General features: G+C 38.8%; 1 protein-coding gene across 1 annotated transcript in view; it reads right to left on the bottom strand.

The window, feature by feature from the left end:
• The window catches only part of LOC126426813 (phosphatidylinositol phosphatase PTPRQ-like), a 267,688-nt gene that overhangs the window by 127,668 nt on the left and 124,769 nt on the right, over nt 1-15,251 (bottom strand). The window contains exon 8 of the mRNA XM_050088816.1: nt 8,091-8,212. Within this exon, the coding sequence (XP_049944773.1) occupies nt 8,091-8,212 (122 nt within the window). The remainder of the gene's footprint in view (nt 1-8,090; nt 8,213-15,251) is intronic.

Below are 15,251 nucleotides of genomic sequence, written 5' to 3'. Positions count from 1 at the left end.
GATTTTCACTTTGATAATCAGAATATGCCTAGTCAAGCTGTGTTGATCCTCCATCAGATAATATGCCAGACCTTTTACTTCCTCCATTTAGAATCAGCAGGGGCTAGCTGTGTGAAGCTCCATTACAGATTATGACAAACTTTTTAGTTAATAGTGCTAGTAAAAATATTTATCGCTAATTTTCCAGTGAATCAACATGGATTTATTATGAGTATTCAACGTATTAAGCTATTGAACAGCAAAACTGATATTCAGATGAGATATTATTGGGAGGCACCACAGACTGCCTATAGCTCTTTGATATGGTTTATTGGATTTTGATGGCTCTTCATAAGCAATATTTTCTTTATCTGTCACCATTCAGTGTTCTATATTGGTATTAAAATGTTGACCTCTGACTCTTAGTCCTATATTCGTATATTTAAATTGATTACAAAACCTTTCTATGACATTACTTTAATTTCTATTCGCAGATATGACTGAAATGTGCTGTTAAATGTAATTTCAAACTTTTGCTTCAACTTGTTCAACACTTCAGTGGTACTGACTGATAATCTCTCAATAACTAATCAACTATCAACAAACAAAAGGCTTCATGGTAATAGATACAACGATCATCAGCATAAGTATTTAAATTTCACAATGTCATCAAAAAATTTGAGACTTTCCCATTTCACAGTTTTGGAGCTTGTCTTATGCCATATGAACTGTTCTTCAGATTGCAAATTCTATTTTTACTGTTCATAAATCTATTAGGTTGATTCATGTAAATTACTATCTGCAGGTAAACGTATAAAAACGTTGTCTTAAAATCAGAAGTTCTCGTTTTCGATTTATTTGTGACTGCTAGCCAAAGAACTAGTCCAAGTTATTTACTACATGCTACAGGATTGGAAGTTACTAAACTGTCCAGATTGTCCTCCAGCTCGAAAGATCTTTAAACTAGTTGGAGTTTGTAATGACTGTCTAGGTTTTGATGCAACATCCAGACACACATTTTACATTCATTGCACACTTAATGAAACTCTTAGATTTCCTACTTCATTATGCATTGTGTTATGACATTTTTTGAGGCATTTGAGGTAGAAATGTCAACAACTTCTCCTACCACTCTAAAGCTTGCATTTTTACTGTGTTGCACAAGATCCAGTTCATAGCCTTAATACCTGACAGGCATGCTAGTGCTTCATCAATTTAGTTTCAGTGAGGAGAATATATTTTGAGTGACATAATCAGAATGTTCAGTGCAATGTTCAGGAACATCATGGAGAGACTCACCAGACAACTGGTTTCCTTAAGTATGTAGTAATTTGCTCCTTGTTTGTCTCATTAAAATCTTAACTTCAGTGAGTTGCGATTGACCTTGAGTTCTTTTGTGAACTATTTCTTATAAGAGACAACAATGTCTCAGATAAATGGATCCTGTATAAAAGTGTCACAGTCATATCCAATAAACATTAATTTCTTTGACTTATGGTCGACCTTGCTTCATATGGAATGTTCAGTCAGTACTTGAAGGCACATTCAAAATTTCTCAACTTAGTAAGACCCATTTTACATGAAAACAAAAATGCTGTGAGACCTTTCCCAATTCTTGAACTAATTCCATTCTCATTTAGGTAAAGACTGGATATTTCACCGCTTCAGCCACAAATCCTAATTCACGTCATGGGCATGTATTGCTGATCATGCTGCCTCAATAATTTGGGCTTCGCCCTTTCAAGTTAATTAGTTAGTTAGTCAGTTATGTGTTCTGTGGAGCATTTTGCATGATAGACTGTAATGATGTGGAACAAATCATTTGGGGGTACATTCACATCACAAATTAATTTGTATATGTGGTTACATTATGAACATTATTAAGTTTTTTCTTTTTTACAAAAAGAAAAAAAAAGGAATATGGATATGAGTCAGTAATTCCTACCCACATTACAGTAATAGAAATTCTTCAACAGAATAGATAGAGTTGTCAAGGAGAAACTTTCTCAGTTCGTTTTCAATTTTATTTTGCTGTCTATCAGACATTTTATATCACTAGGTAAGTGATAAAAATTTTTGTTGCAACATGACACACCCCGTTATTGTCCTAAAGACATCCTTAATGAGGAGTAATGTCTTTTTTCATCTGGTGTTTTAATTATGATCAGCATTGTTCCTTTTGAAGTGTAGTGAATTATTTACACCAGAAGTCGTGAGGGAATAAATATACCTTGAAGTAGCAGTCAGAATGCCCTACTCCTTAAACAGATGTCTACAAGACATTCGAGAATTAGTACTACATATTGTTCTTAAAGCACGTTTTTCCGAAAATACACAGAAGTTGTCAGTTTACTGATATGTGGCTCCCCAGGATTTACAATAATTCCAGGTGCAAATATGGGTGATCTACGTTGTTTTAGGATTTCCAAAATGTGCTTTTCCCAATTTGAATTCACATCAATATTGACACCTAAGAATATTGAAATTTCCACCTTGTTTATTATATCCTCCCATGTGTTACTCTCATCTTTGGTATTGTAACCTCAGATCTGCAAAACGGAATATGTCTTCCCTTTAAAACTGAGGGTGAGACCATTCACAGGAAGACAGTAGATGATATTTTTAAGAACCTGCTTAAACATTTCTTCCATTTCTGTATGTATTCTTGGATTGATCAAAATACTAGTGTCATCTACAGAAAGAGCCAGTTCTACTTATTGTGAAGATCTGAAACTTCCTGGCAGATTAAAACTGCGTGCCAAACCAAGACTCAAATTCGAGACCTTTGCCTTTTGTGGGTAAGTGCTCTGACCTGTCTGCGAAAGACAGTCTCAGTCTGGTATACAGTTTTAACCTGCCAGGAAGTTTCATATCAGCCCACACACCATTGTGGAGTGAAATTTCATTCTTGAGGAGGAAGATCGTTTACATATATGTATAACAGTTATGGACCAAAGACTGAACCTTGGGGAACCTCATACGTGATTTCTACCTAGTCAGAAATATGTCCCCAAATTATATTGGTTGAATTACTAAGTACAAACTTCTGCTTTGTCTCTGTTAGATATGACATTAGCATTGGCTGGCTATATCATTAAGCCTATGTTGCTGTTGTTGTGGTTTTCAGACCAAATACTGGTCTGATGCATCTTTCCATGCTGCTCTATCATGTGCAAGCTTCTCCATCTCCCAGTACCTACTGCCACCTGCATCCTTCTGAATTTACTTAGTGTATTCATATCTCGGTCCCCCTGTACGATTTTTACCCTCCATGCTTCACTCCAGTATCAAACTGCTGATCCCTTTGTGCCTCAGAACATGTCCTACCAACCGACCCCTTCTCCTAGTCAAGTTGTGCCACGAATTTCTCTTCTCCCGAATTTTATTCAGTAACTCCTCATTAGTTATGTGATCTACCCATCTAATCTTCATCATTCTTCTGTAGCACCACAATTTGGAAGCTTCTATTCTCTTCTAGTCTAAACTGTTTATCGTCCATGTTTCACTTCCATGCATGGCTACATTCCACACAAATACTTTCAGAAGAGACTTCCTGACACTTAAATCTATACTCGATGATAACAAATTTCTTCAGAAACACTTTCTTTGCCATCACCGGACTACATTAAGCCTATGAAACATCAATTTATCTAGGATAATATGTGATTCACATAGTCATGTTATTGTTGCTAAGGTCCGATACGATTCTAGAATGCATCATCATCTCAAAAATTCAGAAAAATGATGTCATCCTTAATGCTGAGGCATATACATGTTCGTCTTAATGTCAGTAACTTCCCATTTATCTAGAAGCTTCGTAGTGTGAGCATTCTTTGATTTCATGCTTGCTGTGTCTAATAAATACATAATCATTCCATGCATTAATAGAATCAGTGATCCGTGGTCTAGGGGTAGCGTCTTTGATTCATAATCAAAACGTCTTCTGTCCCAGGTTCGATCCCTGCCACTGCCTAAATTTTGATAAATAATCGCCAAGACTTCCGGCATAAGAAGTCAGCCTCATTCTGCCAACGGCCTTGTCAAAGAGGGCGGAGGAGTGGATAGAGGTTCAAGGCACTCTCTTGTCCTAGGGGTGGGAAATTGCCCCTAAAGGCGGTAGAATCAGCAATGATCAACGACATGAGGATGCAGAAGGCAATGGAAACTACTGAATTAAAGACATGTAACGTGTATCCACAGGACATGTGGCCTGTAATTGAAGAAGTATCATGATGATCTCTCCATTGGCAAAAGATTCCGGAATAGTCCCCCATTCGGAAGTCTGGGAGGGGACTGCCAAGGGGGAGGTTACCATGAGAAAAAGATTGAATAATCAACGAAAGGATAATGTTCTACGAGTCGGGGCGTGGAATGTCAGAAGCTAGAACGTGGTAGGGAAACTAAAAAATCTGAAAAGGGAAATGCAAAGGCTCAATCTAGATATAGTAGGGGTCAGTGAAGTGAAGTGGAAGGAAGAAAAGGATTTCTGGTCAGATGAGTATCGGGTAATATCAACAGCAGCAGAAAATGGTATAACAGGTGTAGGATTAGTTATGAATAGGAAGGTAGGGCAGAGGGTGTGTTACTGTGAACAGTTCAGTGACCAGGTTGTTCTAATCAGAATTGACAGCAGACCAACACCGACAACGATAGTTCAGGTATACATGCCGACGTCGCAAGCTGAAGATGAACAGATAGAGAAAGTGTACGAGGATATTGAAAGGGTAATGCAGTATGTAAAGGGGGACTAAAATCTAATATTCATGGGCGACTGGAATGCAGTTGTAGGGGAAGGAGTAGAAGAGATGGTTACTGGAGTATATGGGCTTGGGACACGGAATGAAAGAGGAGAAAGACTAATTGAGTTCTGTAACAAGTTTCAGCTAGTAGTAGCGAATACCCTGTTCAAGAATCACAAGAGGAGGAGGTATACTTGGAAAAAGCCGGGAGATATACGGGAAGATTTCAATTAGATTACATCATGGTCAGACAGAGATTCCGAAATCAGATACTGGATTGTAAGGCGTACCCAGGAGCAGATATAGACTCAGATCACAATATATTAGTGATGAAGAGTAGGCTGAAGTTCACGACATTAGTCACGAAGAATCAATACGCAAAGAAGTGGGATACGGAAGTACTAAGGAATGACGAGATACGTTTGAAGTTCTCTAACGCTATAGATACACCAATAAGGAATAGCGCAGTAGGCAGTACAGTTGAAGAGGAATGGACATCTCTAAAAAGGGCCATCACAGAAGTTTGGAAGGAAAACATAGGTACAAAGAAGGTAGCTGCGTTGAAACCATGGGTAACAGAAGAAATACTTCAGGTGATTGATGAAAGGAGGAAGTACAAACATGTTCCGGGAAAATCAGGAATACAGAAATACAAGTCGCTGAGGAATGAAATAAATAGGAAGTGCAGGGAAGCTAAGACGAAATGGCTGCAGGAAAAATGTGAAGACATCGAAAAATATATTATTGTCGGAAGGACAGACTCAGCATACAGGAAAGTCAAAACAACCTTTGGTGACATTAGAAGCAACGGTGCTAACATTAAGAGTGCAACGGGAATTCCACTGTTAAATGCAGAGGACAGAGCAGATAGGTGGAAAGAATACATTGAAAGCCTCTATGAGGGTGAAGATTTGTCTGATGTGATAGAAGAAGAAACAGGAGTCGATTTAGAAGAGATAGGGGATCCAGTATTAGAATCGGAATTTAAGAGAGCTTTGGAGGACTTACGATGAAATAAGGCAGAAGGGATAGATAACATACCATCAGAATTTCTATAAATATTGCGGGAAGTGGCAACAAAACGACTATTCACGTTGGTGTGTAGAATATATGACTTTCGGAAAAGCATCATCCACACAATTCCGAAGACGGCAAGAGCTGACAAGTGCGAGAATTATCGCACAACCAGCTTAACAGCTCATGCATCGAAGCTGCTTACAAGAATAATATACAGAAGAATGGAAAAGAAAATTGAGAATGCGCTAGGTGGCGATCAGTTTGGCTTTAGGAAAAGTAAAGGGACGAGAGAGGCTATTCTGACGTTACGGCTAGTAATGGAAGCAAGGCTAAAGAAAATACAAGACATTTTCATAGGATTCGTCGACCAGGAAAAAGCGTTCGACAATATAAAATGGTGCAAGCTGTTCGAGATTCTGAAAAAAGTAGGGGTAAGCTATAGGGAGAGACGGGTCATATACAATATGTACAACAACCAAGAGGGAATAATAAGAGTGGACGATCAAGAACGAAGTGCTCGCATTAGGAAGAGTGTAAGACAAGGCTGTAGCCTTTCGCCCCTACTCTTCAATCTGTACATCAAGGAAGCAATGATGGAAATAAAAGAAAGGTTCAGGAGTGGAATTAAAATACAAGGTGAAAGGATATCAATGATACGATTCGCTGATGACATTGCTATCCTGAGTGAAAGTGAGAAAGAACTATATGATCTGCTGAACGGAATGAACAGTCTAATGAGTACACAGTATTTTTTGAGAGTAAATCGGAGAAAGACGAAGGTAATGAGAAGTAGTAGAAATGAGAACAGCGAGAAACTTAACATCAGGATTGATGGTCACGAAGTCAATGAAGTTAAGGAATTCTGCTACCTAGGCAGTAAAATAACCAATGACGGACGGAGCAAGGAGGACATCAAAAGCAGACTCGCTATGGCAAAAAAGGCATTTCTGGCCAATAGAAATCTACTAATATCAAAGGAAGAAATTTCTGTGGATGTACGTCTGGAGTACAGCATTGTATGGTAGTGAAACATGGACTGTGTGAAAACCGGAACAGAAGAGAATCGAAGCATTTGAGATGCGGTGCTATAGACGAATGTTGAAAATTAGGTGGACTGATAAGGTAAGGAATGAGGAGGTTCTACGCAGAATCGGAGAGGAAAGGAATATGTGGAAAACACTGATAAGAAGAAGGGACAGGATGATAGGACATCTGCTAAGACATAAGGGAATGACTTCCATGGTACTAGAGGGAGCTGTAGAGGGCAAAAACTGTAGAGGAAGACAGAGATTGGAATACGTCAAGCAAATTATTGAGGACGTAGGCTGCAAGTGCTACTCTGAGATGAAGAGGTTAGCACAGGAAAGGAATTCGTCAATATGTGTGGCCTTTGGATATACTAACTATCTATATCACTTTTAATTACTATTGCTGTCTTACATTTGTTAGGTTTTTTTAATAAATACCATCTTTCATTTGCAACCTCGTATTGTTACGATACTATTTTTGTCTTCAGTTTTTAAAACCGAAATGTCTGCATTCACAGTCTGAACACAGCTTTTAAGTAATGTTTGTGTGACACAAAACAAATTAAATGTTATATTCAACACATATTAAATACTTTTTAGAACTACATCATACCATTGTGCACCATAGAAAGCCTCTAATGAAGCACCTCTGAATCGAGTTTCTTATAATTTATTGGTATCACAAATCAACACTTTAGTATACAGAATGAATTTTCCCTCTTCTGTGGAATGTGCACTGATTTGAAACTTCCTGACAGTTTAAAACTGTGTGCCAGACCATACTCAAAGCCCAGAACTTTAGCCTTTCATGGGCAAGTCTACCAAGTGGGTCACTCAAGCATGATACATGGCCTGTCTCCAGTGTTTTAAATCCGTCAGCACCTCACGCCTACCGTTATTTCACAGCCTCCTAATCAAATAGGTAACTCTAACCAAGCAGTCACATTTATTGCACATTTCTTCATAAATAAAATTTTATTTGTTTTCTGTTAAGGTTTAAGTGGAAAATTTTCTCAGGAGGACCAGTCGATGAGGAGGTTGCACAAAACATTACGAAACGAGTTATATTCCTCTCTTTAACAACAGAAGAAAGGAAAGTCACAAATATTTTATTGAGGTAGCGACAAATGGACGAATAGATCTCTGTTGGCAAAGTGACCATTTAATAAGAGTAAAGAACAGCATTACAAAAGTTTAATGTCCCCTTCTATTAGATGAGTGTGATATTAATTTGGTGAATGGTAGTGTGGAACCCTAGCCATGATTATTCTTCAGTCATTATTTTCATTCGTGTTACATCAAATAACTGGTAGTTTTTTTTACATACCTGATATGTGACTTTGTATCGTAGTGACTTGTCTTGTGAATTTAGCGGAGGCTGCCATGTAACATTCAGCTGTCTGCCAGACACCAAAGGCACTACATTCACAGCTCTCACACTTCCTGGGGCTGGAACAGAATAATCCTTATAAAGCAATCCAGTAAGAAGAAAAGAGTAAGGTCAGAAAGTATATATAACGATTTGTTGATTATGAACCTTTTCTTGTTGATAACTGTATGCACTCTCTGTTATAATTATAAAAAACAAATGATTCATTATTAGCCAATCATACATTATAATCTCATCACACGAAATTATATTTCACACAAAAATATTTTACGAGCATTTCCAATTGCATATGTGTTTGTTACGTGTTGCTTGATATCTGATACAGTTATAGGTTTACCCTTCAGCTTTTTACTGTCATTTAAGTTTCTACTACGATTAGGTCTACAGTTCAGTACAAAAAAAGGAAGAATAACAACAACAACTCATTTGGAAACGTCACACACACTACATAATATGTATTATAGACATCACTCAATCTCAAAAACTTGTAATATACGTATAGTAACGTTTTCTGGGATATTACTACATAACCAAAGAACGTTGTGAGGCATTAATTATCTGGACATCCCACTGAACATGGTCTGATATTTATTACTTTATTAGCTGAGACAAATCTTTTTCAGTAGACATATTTTAAACGAGGAACTGCATATAATGTTTTTATGTGTTCATAAAAAAATCTGAAAGTATATCATTTATTGGTAATCACAATTTAAATTGCAATCTGTGCTCACATGATACTGATAAACTTGTGTATGTAATTTACATAAGTGCATGCATTATGTGTAAGTGGAAGCAATTTTATAGAAAGATGTAAACAGATTTCTTTTAAAAACATGTAGTTAGGCAACAGTTATATATGCATATGTAATTACTTTATGGATTTTTTCTTACATGATCGACGCCTTTTTCCATGAGGTGGCTGTAGCTATCACCCTATGCTTTGCCTTTTGCGAACTTCAATTCTCAGCATTATTATTTCTTTATTCAGTATACTTATCGGCACATACACTGAAGCACCAAAGAAACTGGTATAGGCATGCATATTCGAATACAAGGACTTGTAACAGATAATATGTGAGGATGTGGTCGGCAACGCCTATATAAGAGAACAAGTGTCTGGCGCGGTTGTTAGACCGGCTACTGTCATTATAATGGCAAGATATCAAGATTTTAGTGAGCTTGAACGTCACGTCGTAGTCGGCGCACGAGTGATGGGACACAGGATCTCCGAGGTAGCGATGATGTGGCAATTTTCCCGTACGACAATTTGATGAGTGTACTGTGAATATCAGGAATACGGTAAAATATCAAATCTCCGACATCGCTGCGTCCGGAAAAAGATCAGGTGAGAACGTCACCAACGATGAATAATGAGAATCATTCAACGTGACAGAAGTGTGACTCTTCCGCAGATTGCTGCAAATTTCAGTACTGGGCCATCAACAAGTGTCAGCCTGCGAACCATTCAACGAAAGATCATTGATATGGGCTTTCAGAGCTGAAGGCCCACTCGTGTACCCTTGATGACTGCACGACACAGAGCTTAACGCCCCGCCTGGGCCTGTCAACATTGAAGTTGGATTTTTGGTGACTGGATACATGTGACTGGATACATGTGGTTCAGGCAAATACGGTTTTAAGAAATGATACTGTGATAAGTCTGAAATGAAAAATTTATAGTCAATTTGTGTAACCAATTTTGAGCTAAGACAATGAAACAAAGACATTTAATTCAAAACGATTAAGGAAACTTAGTACACCACAGCAGCAATTGCCCTGTCTGTTGGATGTTAGTAGAAGAGTGAAGAAAATAAGCAAGTGAATAAGAAAACTTACTGAAGGAGTAGATAGGATTGTGATGATTGTGCATATAAATTGAAATGGAGCTGAACAAGACACATAGTAGCTAGATGAGTACTAAACAGATCAACAAAGGTCTTTGTTGGATTCCAAGAAACAAGAAAATAGAGAAATTATCCTAATGGAAGAAGGATAGATAAGAGAAAACACACAGGTCCAGCAAGCACGCATATAAGTATAAACTCTATTTCTTGGAGAAGTCTTGGGGAGGCCTCTATCCGTCATTGGACACGAAATGCCTAAGATGATGACGATGATGAAGTCAGTGCTGAGTTGCATCATAAAACAGGAAAAAACGGACCAAACAAGTATGTTTTGAACTAATTCTGTAAATCAATAACAATGTGGAAAGATGTGCAGACTTGTAGAATTGAGAGTAGGTGACAAAAATATTGTATTATTGTAGCAATGAAATATAGGTCACTGATATTGGAAGAGTTGCCTGCGATTTCAGTTCGTATTATATTACAGCGACTGGTAAATTAGTGCAGCAGAGATTTTGCAACCCATCAAACACAATATCACAAGTACATTCAGGTACTAATGTTAACAATATATCCTTATTTTTCAGACTAGTGCGAACAAACTCTGACATATCATAGTCACTGATAATGAAACATCAAGTTAATTTTGATCACTTACAGGGTAAACTCCTATGGTGTTTCTAACATATAGCGTGTGTATGTGTTGTAGCCTAATGTTGTACCCGCAATAGAATTCTCACGTATACAAATGATCAAAACGGCCCTGCTATTGACAATCTACGCCTACAGACTTGCGTAAAATGAAGCTTGGTATTGTGGTTTTACTTTGCTTCATTTTAGCAATCAAACCAATTACTGCTATTGGGATGCTACTATAATGAATCACAACTTGGATACCATAAATGATTTATTGTCGAGAAATATATAGAGTTCAAAAATTCTGTAAATATGGTAGATCCCGCCCTAAATGTAATTTCTAGATTGGCGGAACATATTTTTCACTTTCCTGGGACCATGTCCCGCTTTATTAGATGGACACGAAGTTGCCTGTTACTGATTAGCGGTGAGAAACGGAAGACGTGCACCTTGACAGACACTTTCGGAAAAAGCTCAGTTGACAAGCAAATAGAACTCAATCCATTTACTGTGAGTGTTTCCCTAACAGCCTAACTCAGGAGCTGATGATGATGTCGCTGTTTGGTTTGTGGGGCGCTCAACTGCACTGGCATCAGCGCCTGTACGAAGTACAAATTTTTATAAAGCCCAATCTAGCGACTGTCACGAATGATGATGATGATGATGAAATGATGAGTACAACACAGACACCCAGACCCCAGGCAGAGAAAATCCACAACCCAGCTGGGAATCGAGCCTGGGACCCCGTGATCCAGAGGCAGCAATCCTCGCCACTAGACCACTAACTGCGGGTGCAACTCAGGAGCGTGCGTCACCTACTGAAGCACCAACGGCATTTACACAGCCGCAACGATTTGCTCATGTAGCTGCGGTGCAGAAGAGGTACATGGCGTACATGTAATTCTCTGCCTGGACAGTGGATGCTATACGCTGTCCACAAACGTCCAAGGATCAAATTTCGTCAGTGCAAGACATAACACAACTCAAGATTTCTGTTTCCTCACCAGCGCGAAACAGAAATCCGACCCAAGCATTCTTTCGTAAAGATGCATTTCAATGTGTGTCAGACTTCGCAGAAAGGTAAAGATTCATCACTCTACTAAAATGAATAACAACTCTGTTCACAAAGGAACGTCTTCACACCTCCTTGTGTCACAAGCAGAACGTCTCAAAATGTAGTCCCCAGGTTCTCCGCTGCAGCTCTTACCTGTGAAGATTATAGGTTGATCCCCAGAGGGAAGTATCTTCGATCAGTCTACACAGGAAAGTGAGTTCACGCCATATGCCCTCTTTCTCTGGGAACTTGGCGTCTATACCTGCGCTCACACGACGAATCCCAGCGGCCGTTACAGAAACATTGCCACAACAAGGGCATGAATCTGCCAACCAGTCGCCTGTAGCTCATACTCCATTCAAAAGATCTTTTGGAATTTGGTGCTTTTTGATGGGAAGTGTGCCTCATCACTTCCCATGAGAAGATACTTCCCATATCCGCTGATGACTGTTGCCTGTGACCCTGCACATTCCTTCACATAAAAAGTATGTGTTTTCGTATTGTTCCGACCCCAACGCTCTCACCGGGTACAATATTCTGAAATCATTTTTCGGATCACCAGACGGCAACCTCCCACCTGCACCGTCCACTGTACAGGATTTCTGTTGCGTCAGCGTTGTAAACTGCCACCTCCCTAATTTCCCCTCCCCCTCAGGGTACTAAATATCTGGCTCTGCAGAACACCACTAATCCCAACCCAGCCCTTCTGTAGCCAACAGCAGCTTCTAAGGAACGCATTGTCCACGTCGACCTTTTTGTTAGCACCCATCTCTAATTAACTCCCAGACAAGCAGTACTCCAGTAATTCATCGTATGTGGTGGTAGCTAGCATCAGTGAACGACATGATCAATAACCCGATTGTTCGTCGTAAACAGTGCTCTAGTGAACAGAAGACACAAAGAAACTGGTACACCTGCCTAATATCATGTAGGACCTCCACGATCACGCAAAAGTGCTGCAACACAACGTGCCCTAGGACTGTGAAGTAGTGCTAGTGGGAACAGACACCATGAATCCTGCAGGACTGTCCATAAATCCGTAGAAGTACGAGGAGGTGGAGATCTCTACTGAACAGCACGTTGCGAGGCATCCCCGATACGCTCAATAATGTTCATATCTGGCGAGTTTGGCGGCCAGTGAACGTGTTTAAACTCAGAAGGGCGTTCCTGGAGCCACAATGTAGCAATTTTGAACGTGTGGGGTGTGGCATTGTCAAACTGGAATTGCCCAAATCCGTCGGAATGCACAATGGACACGAATGGATGCAGGAGATCAGACAGGATGCTTACGTATGTGTCAACTGTCAGAGTCGTGTCTAGACGTGTCAGTGGTCCCATATCAGTCCAACTGCATTCGCCATCAAACACTACAGAGCCTCCACCAGCTTCTCCAAATTTTTGGTTACATGTCAGTATTACACCAATTAATTTTCAGGTCTACTTGAAAACTCGATGAAATATAGTCTTTCTTTAGTTTTTGTTGTTTATGTGTCCAAAATCATAACTGTAGAATCTCATCATTGACATCAAAGCAGTTCAGGTATGTTTCAGTAGCACATACACATTCCATTCATGATTTTGAGAGCTGAAAGGAACAACTCGTTCTGTAGATCATATTTTCCCCTGCAGGTCAGACAAGGTGTGTAAATTTAGCAGGTCACTGTTAAAGGTGATCATTTTAGCCAGTATGGAACGATTCTGATTTGCACTTGTTTGTGTTTGTGCACGCCTGATCAGTAGAATGGCACCGGTTGTCACTAAATGTGTCTGAGACACATTTTGTAGCAATCTTATCTGTGTAGGCTACATTTTAAACAATTGTGAATAGATATTTACACACTGGCACATGTACCTTTTACTATTTAGAGACTGGAAAAATTACTTTTGCAGTTTTTCAGCCTAGTATTGGCCATGTTAAGTGCATCATTATTGCCTAGACGCAGTCCATCAAGGGTTACATATGTCGAACGGTTACAACATTGTAGAAGATGTTCTTTGTCCTGAACTTCACCAAAATCGCATATATTTTGTGATTTGTCCTTGATGCCACTTTTAATTATGTCTTACAGATCTTATAATTAAATTTTCCCCGAGACATTAAAGTCTCATCTTTATCTACGATAATGGTGGAAGCAGGAGAAATGAATTAAAATTTTTGCGACAGTCAGGACCTGAACCCCGGTCTTCTAGGCAGACACGCTAACCTTTACACCACCACAACACTGTGGTCAACATTGCTGCACGAATTACTCAGATGGTTTGCCCTACCCAACACCAACTCCATATCTGCAGTTTCTTTTCCCCCTTACATAATCACTATTGCCAGGGCTCTCCTGAATTGGAATAGCATCCCAGAGTTGGACGCAATGGGGGAAGTCCTGTAGCATAGGTGATGTCATAGATCTTATAGATCTTGTATAGCTGAGTTTCTAAAGTTGCCCCTCTTAGCATACAGGAAAAACTGGGAGAAGCCTCACGACTCTGATCAAAGACCATAATGATGCCATACAGTTCGACACATGAGGAATATAAACCTGAGAGTGCTCAGGAAATGTTTTTGAAACTAATAATCGCAATAAATGAACAATATAGTAAAATAATTTGGCTAGAGGAAAGAACAATAAGATTGATCAACAGTCTGGTAATATTAGTCACAAAACTGAGCAACAATCCAGTAACAGCAGTCAGAAAAATGATCAGCGGTACAGTAATATAAGTTGTTTACCTAGTGACTCAGTAGTTTCAAATATGAAGTTAATGGACATATTGAATTACAGGAGTCTAAGTTAAAGCAAATTTTGGTATACATTTACATAAGTTTGGTAAGAAATCTGAGGAAAGGATTTTTCATGTTGAGACAAAATGTGAGAGGTCCGCAGAGGATGTAAAAATCGAATTAAGAGAGGGAATTAACTGAATAGTTCGAAATAGAAAATGAAGGTCACATACATTAAATGGTGATGTGTAAAAAGTAATGAAAAAGGTTACTATAGTAGAATCGCTAAGAAAAGGTAAATAAGTACAGTTTGAAAAGAATGTGTGTGTGTATGACTGAATGAAATAGAAGCTATCCTACATCAGCTGTCTCATGCAGTTAATAATGTAGAGGGTAGTTTGTATGAGCATGATTGTAGATTGTCTGACATAGAAAAGAACAGCTGAATAATCACTGATGATGGTGAATGTAATTTTGCAACTGAGTCATCTGAAGTCGCTTATATAACAATTAGACAGTTCTTTTTTTAATTTTATCCTGCTGGTAGTGTTAATCGAAAAATTTTTTGAAATTATTTTGAGACCCCTCTTCTTTCCCTTTCAACCCTTCTGCCTGAAGAAGGAGCCACTGGCTCCGAAAGCTTGCCTAATTATGACCTTCTTTTAGGTGTGTGTGTTCTGCTGTCGCGTGGTAAGTAGATTTTTTAGATATCCAGTTGCGTTACATTGTCAAAAATTTATTGTTCTCGTTGCTACATTATTTATTGATAGAAAAGATAGGTTTTATTACTTAAAATTTTAGGGGAAGCAGGAACTTGGGAAATTACTGCTACTGAACAATGTGAT

The sequence above is a fragment of the Schistocerca serialis genome, chromosome 11, assembly GCF_023864345.2.
Source record: "Schistocerca serialis cubense isolate TAMUIC-IGC-003099 chromosome 11, iqSchSeri2.2, whole genome shotgun sequence".
In the NCBI taxonomy this organism is placed as follows: domain Eukaryota; kingdom Metazoa; phylum Arthropoda; class Insecta; order Orthoptera; family Acrididae; genus Schistocerca; species Schistocerca serialis.
Note: the sequence above shows the minus strand (reverse complement) of the source record. Positions and strands in the feature narration are given on the sequence as shown.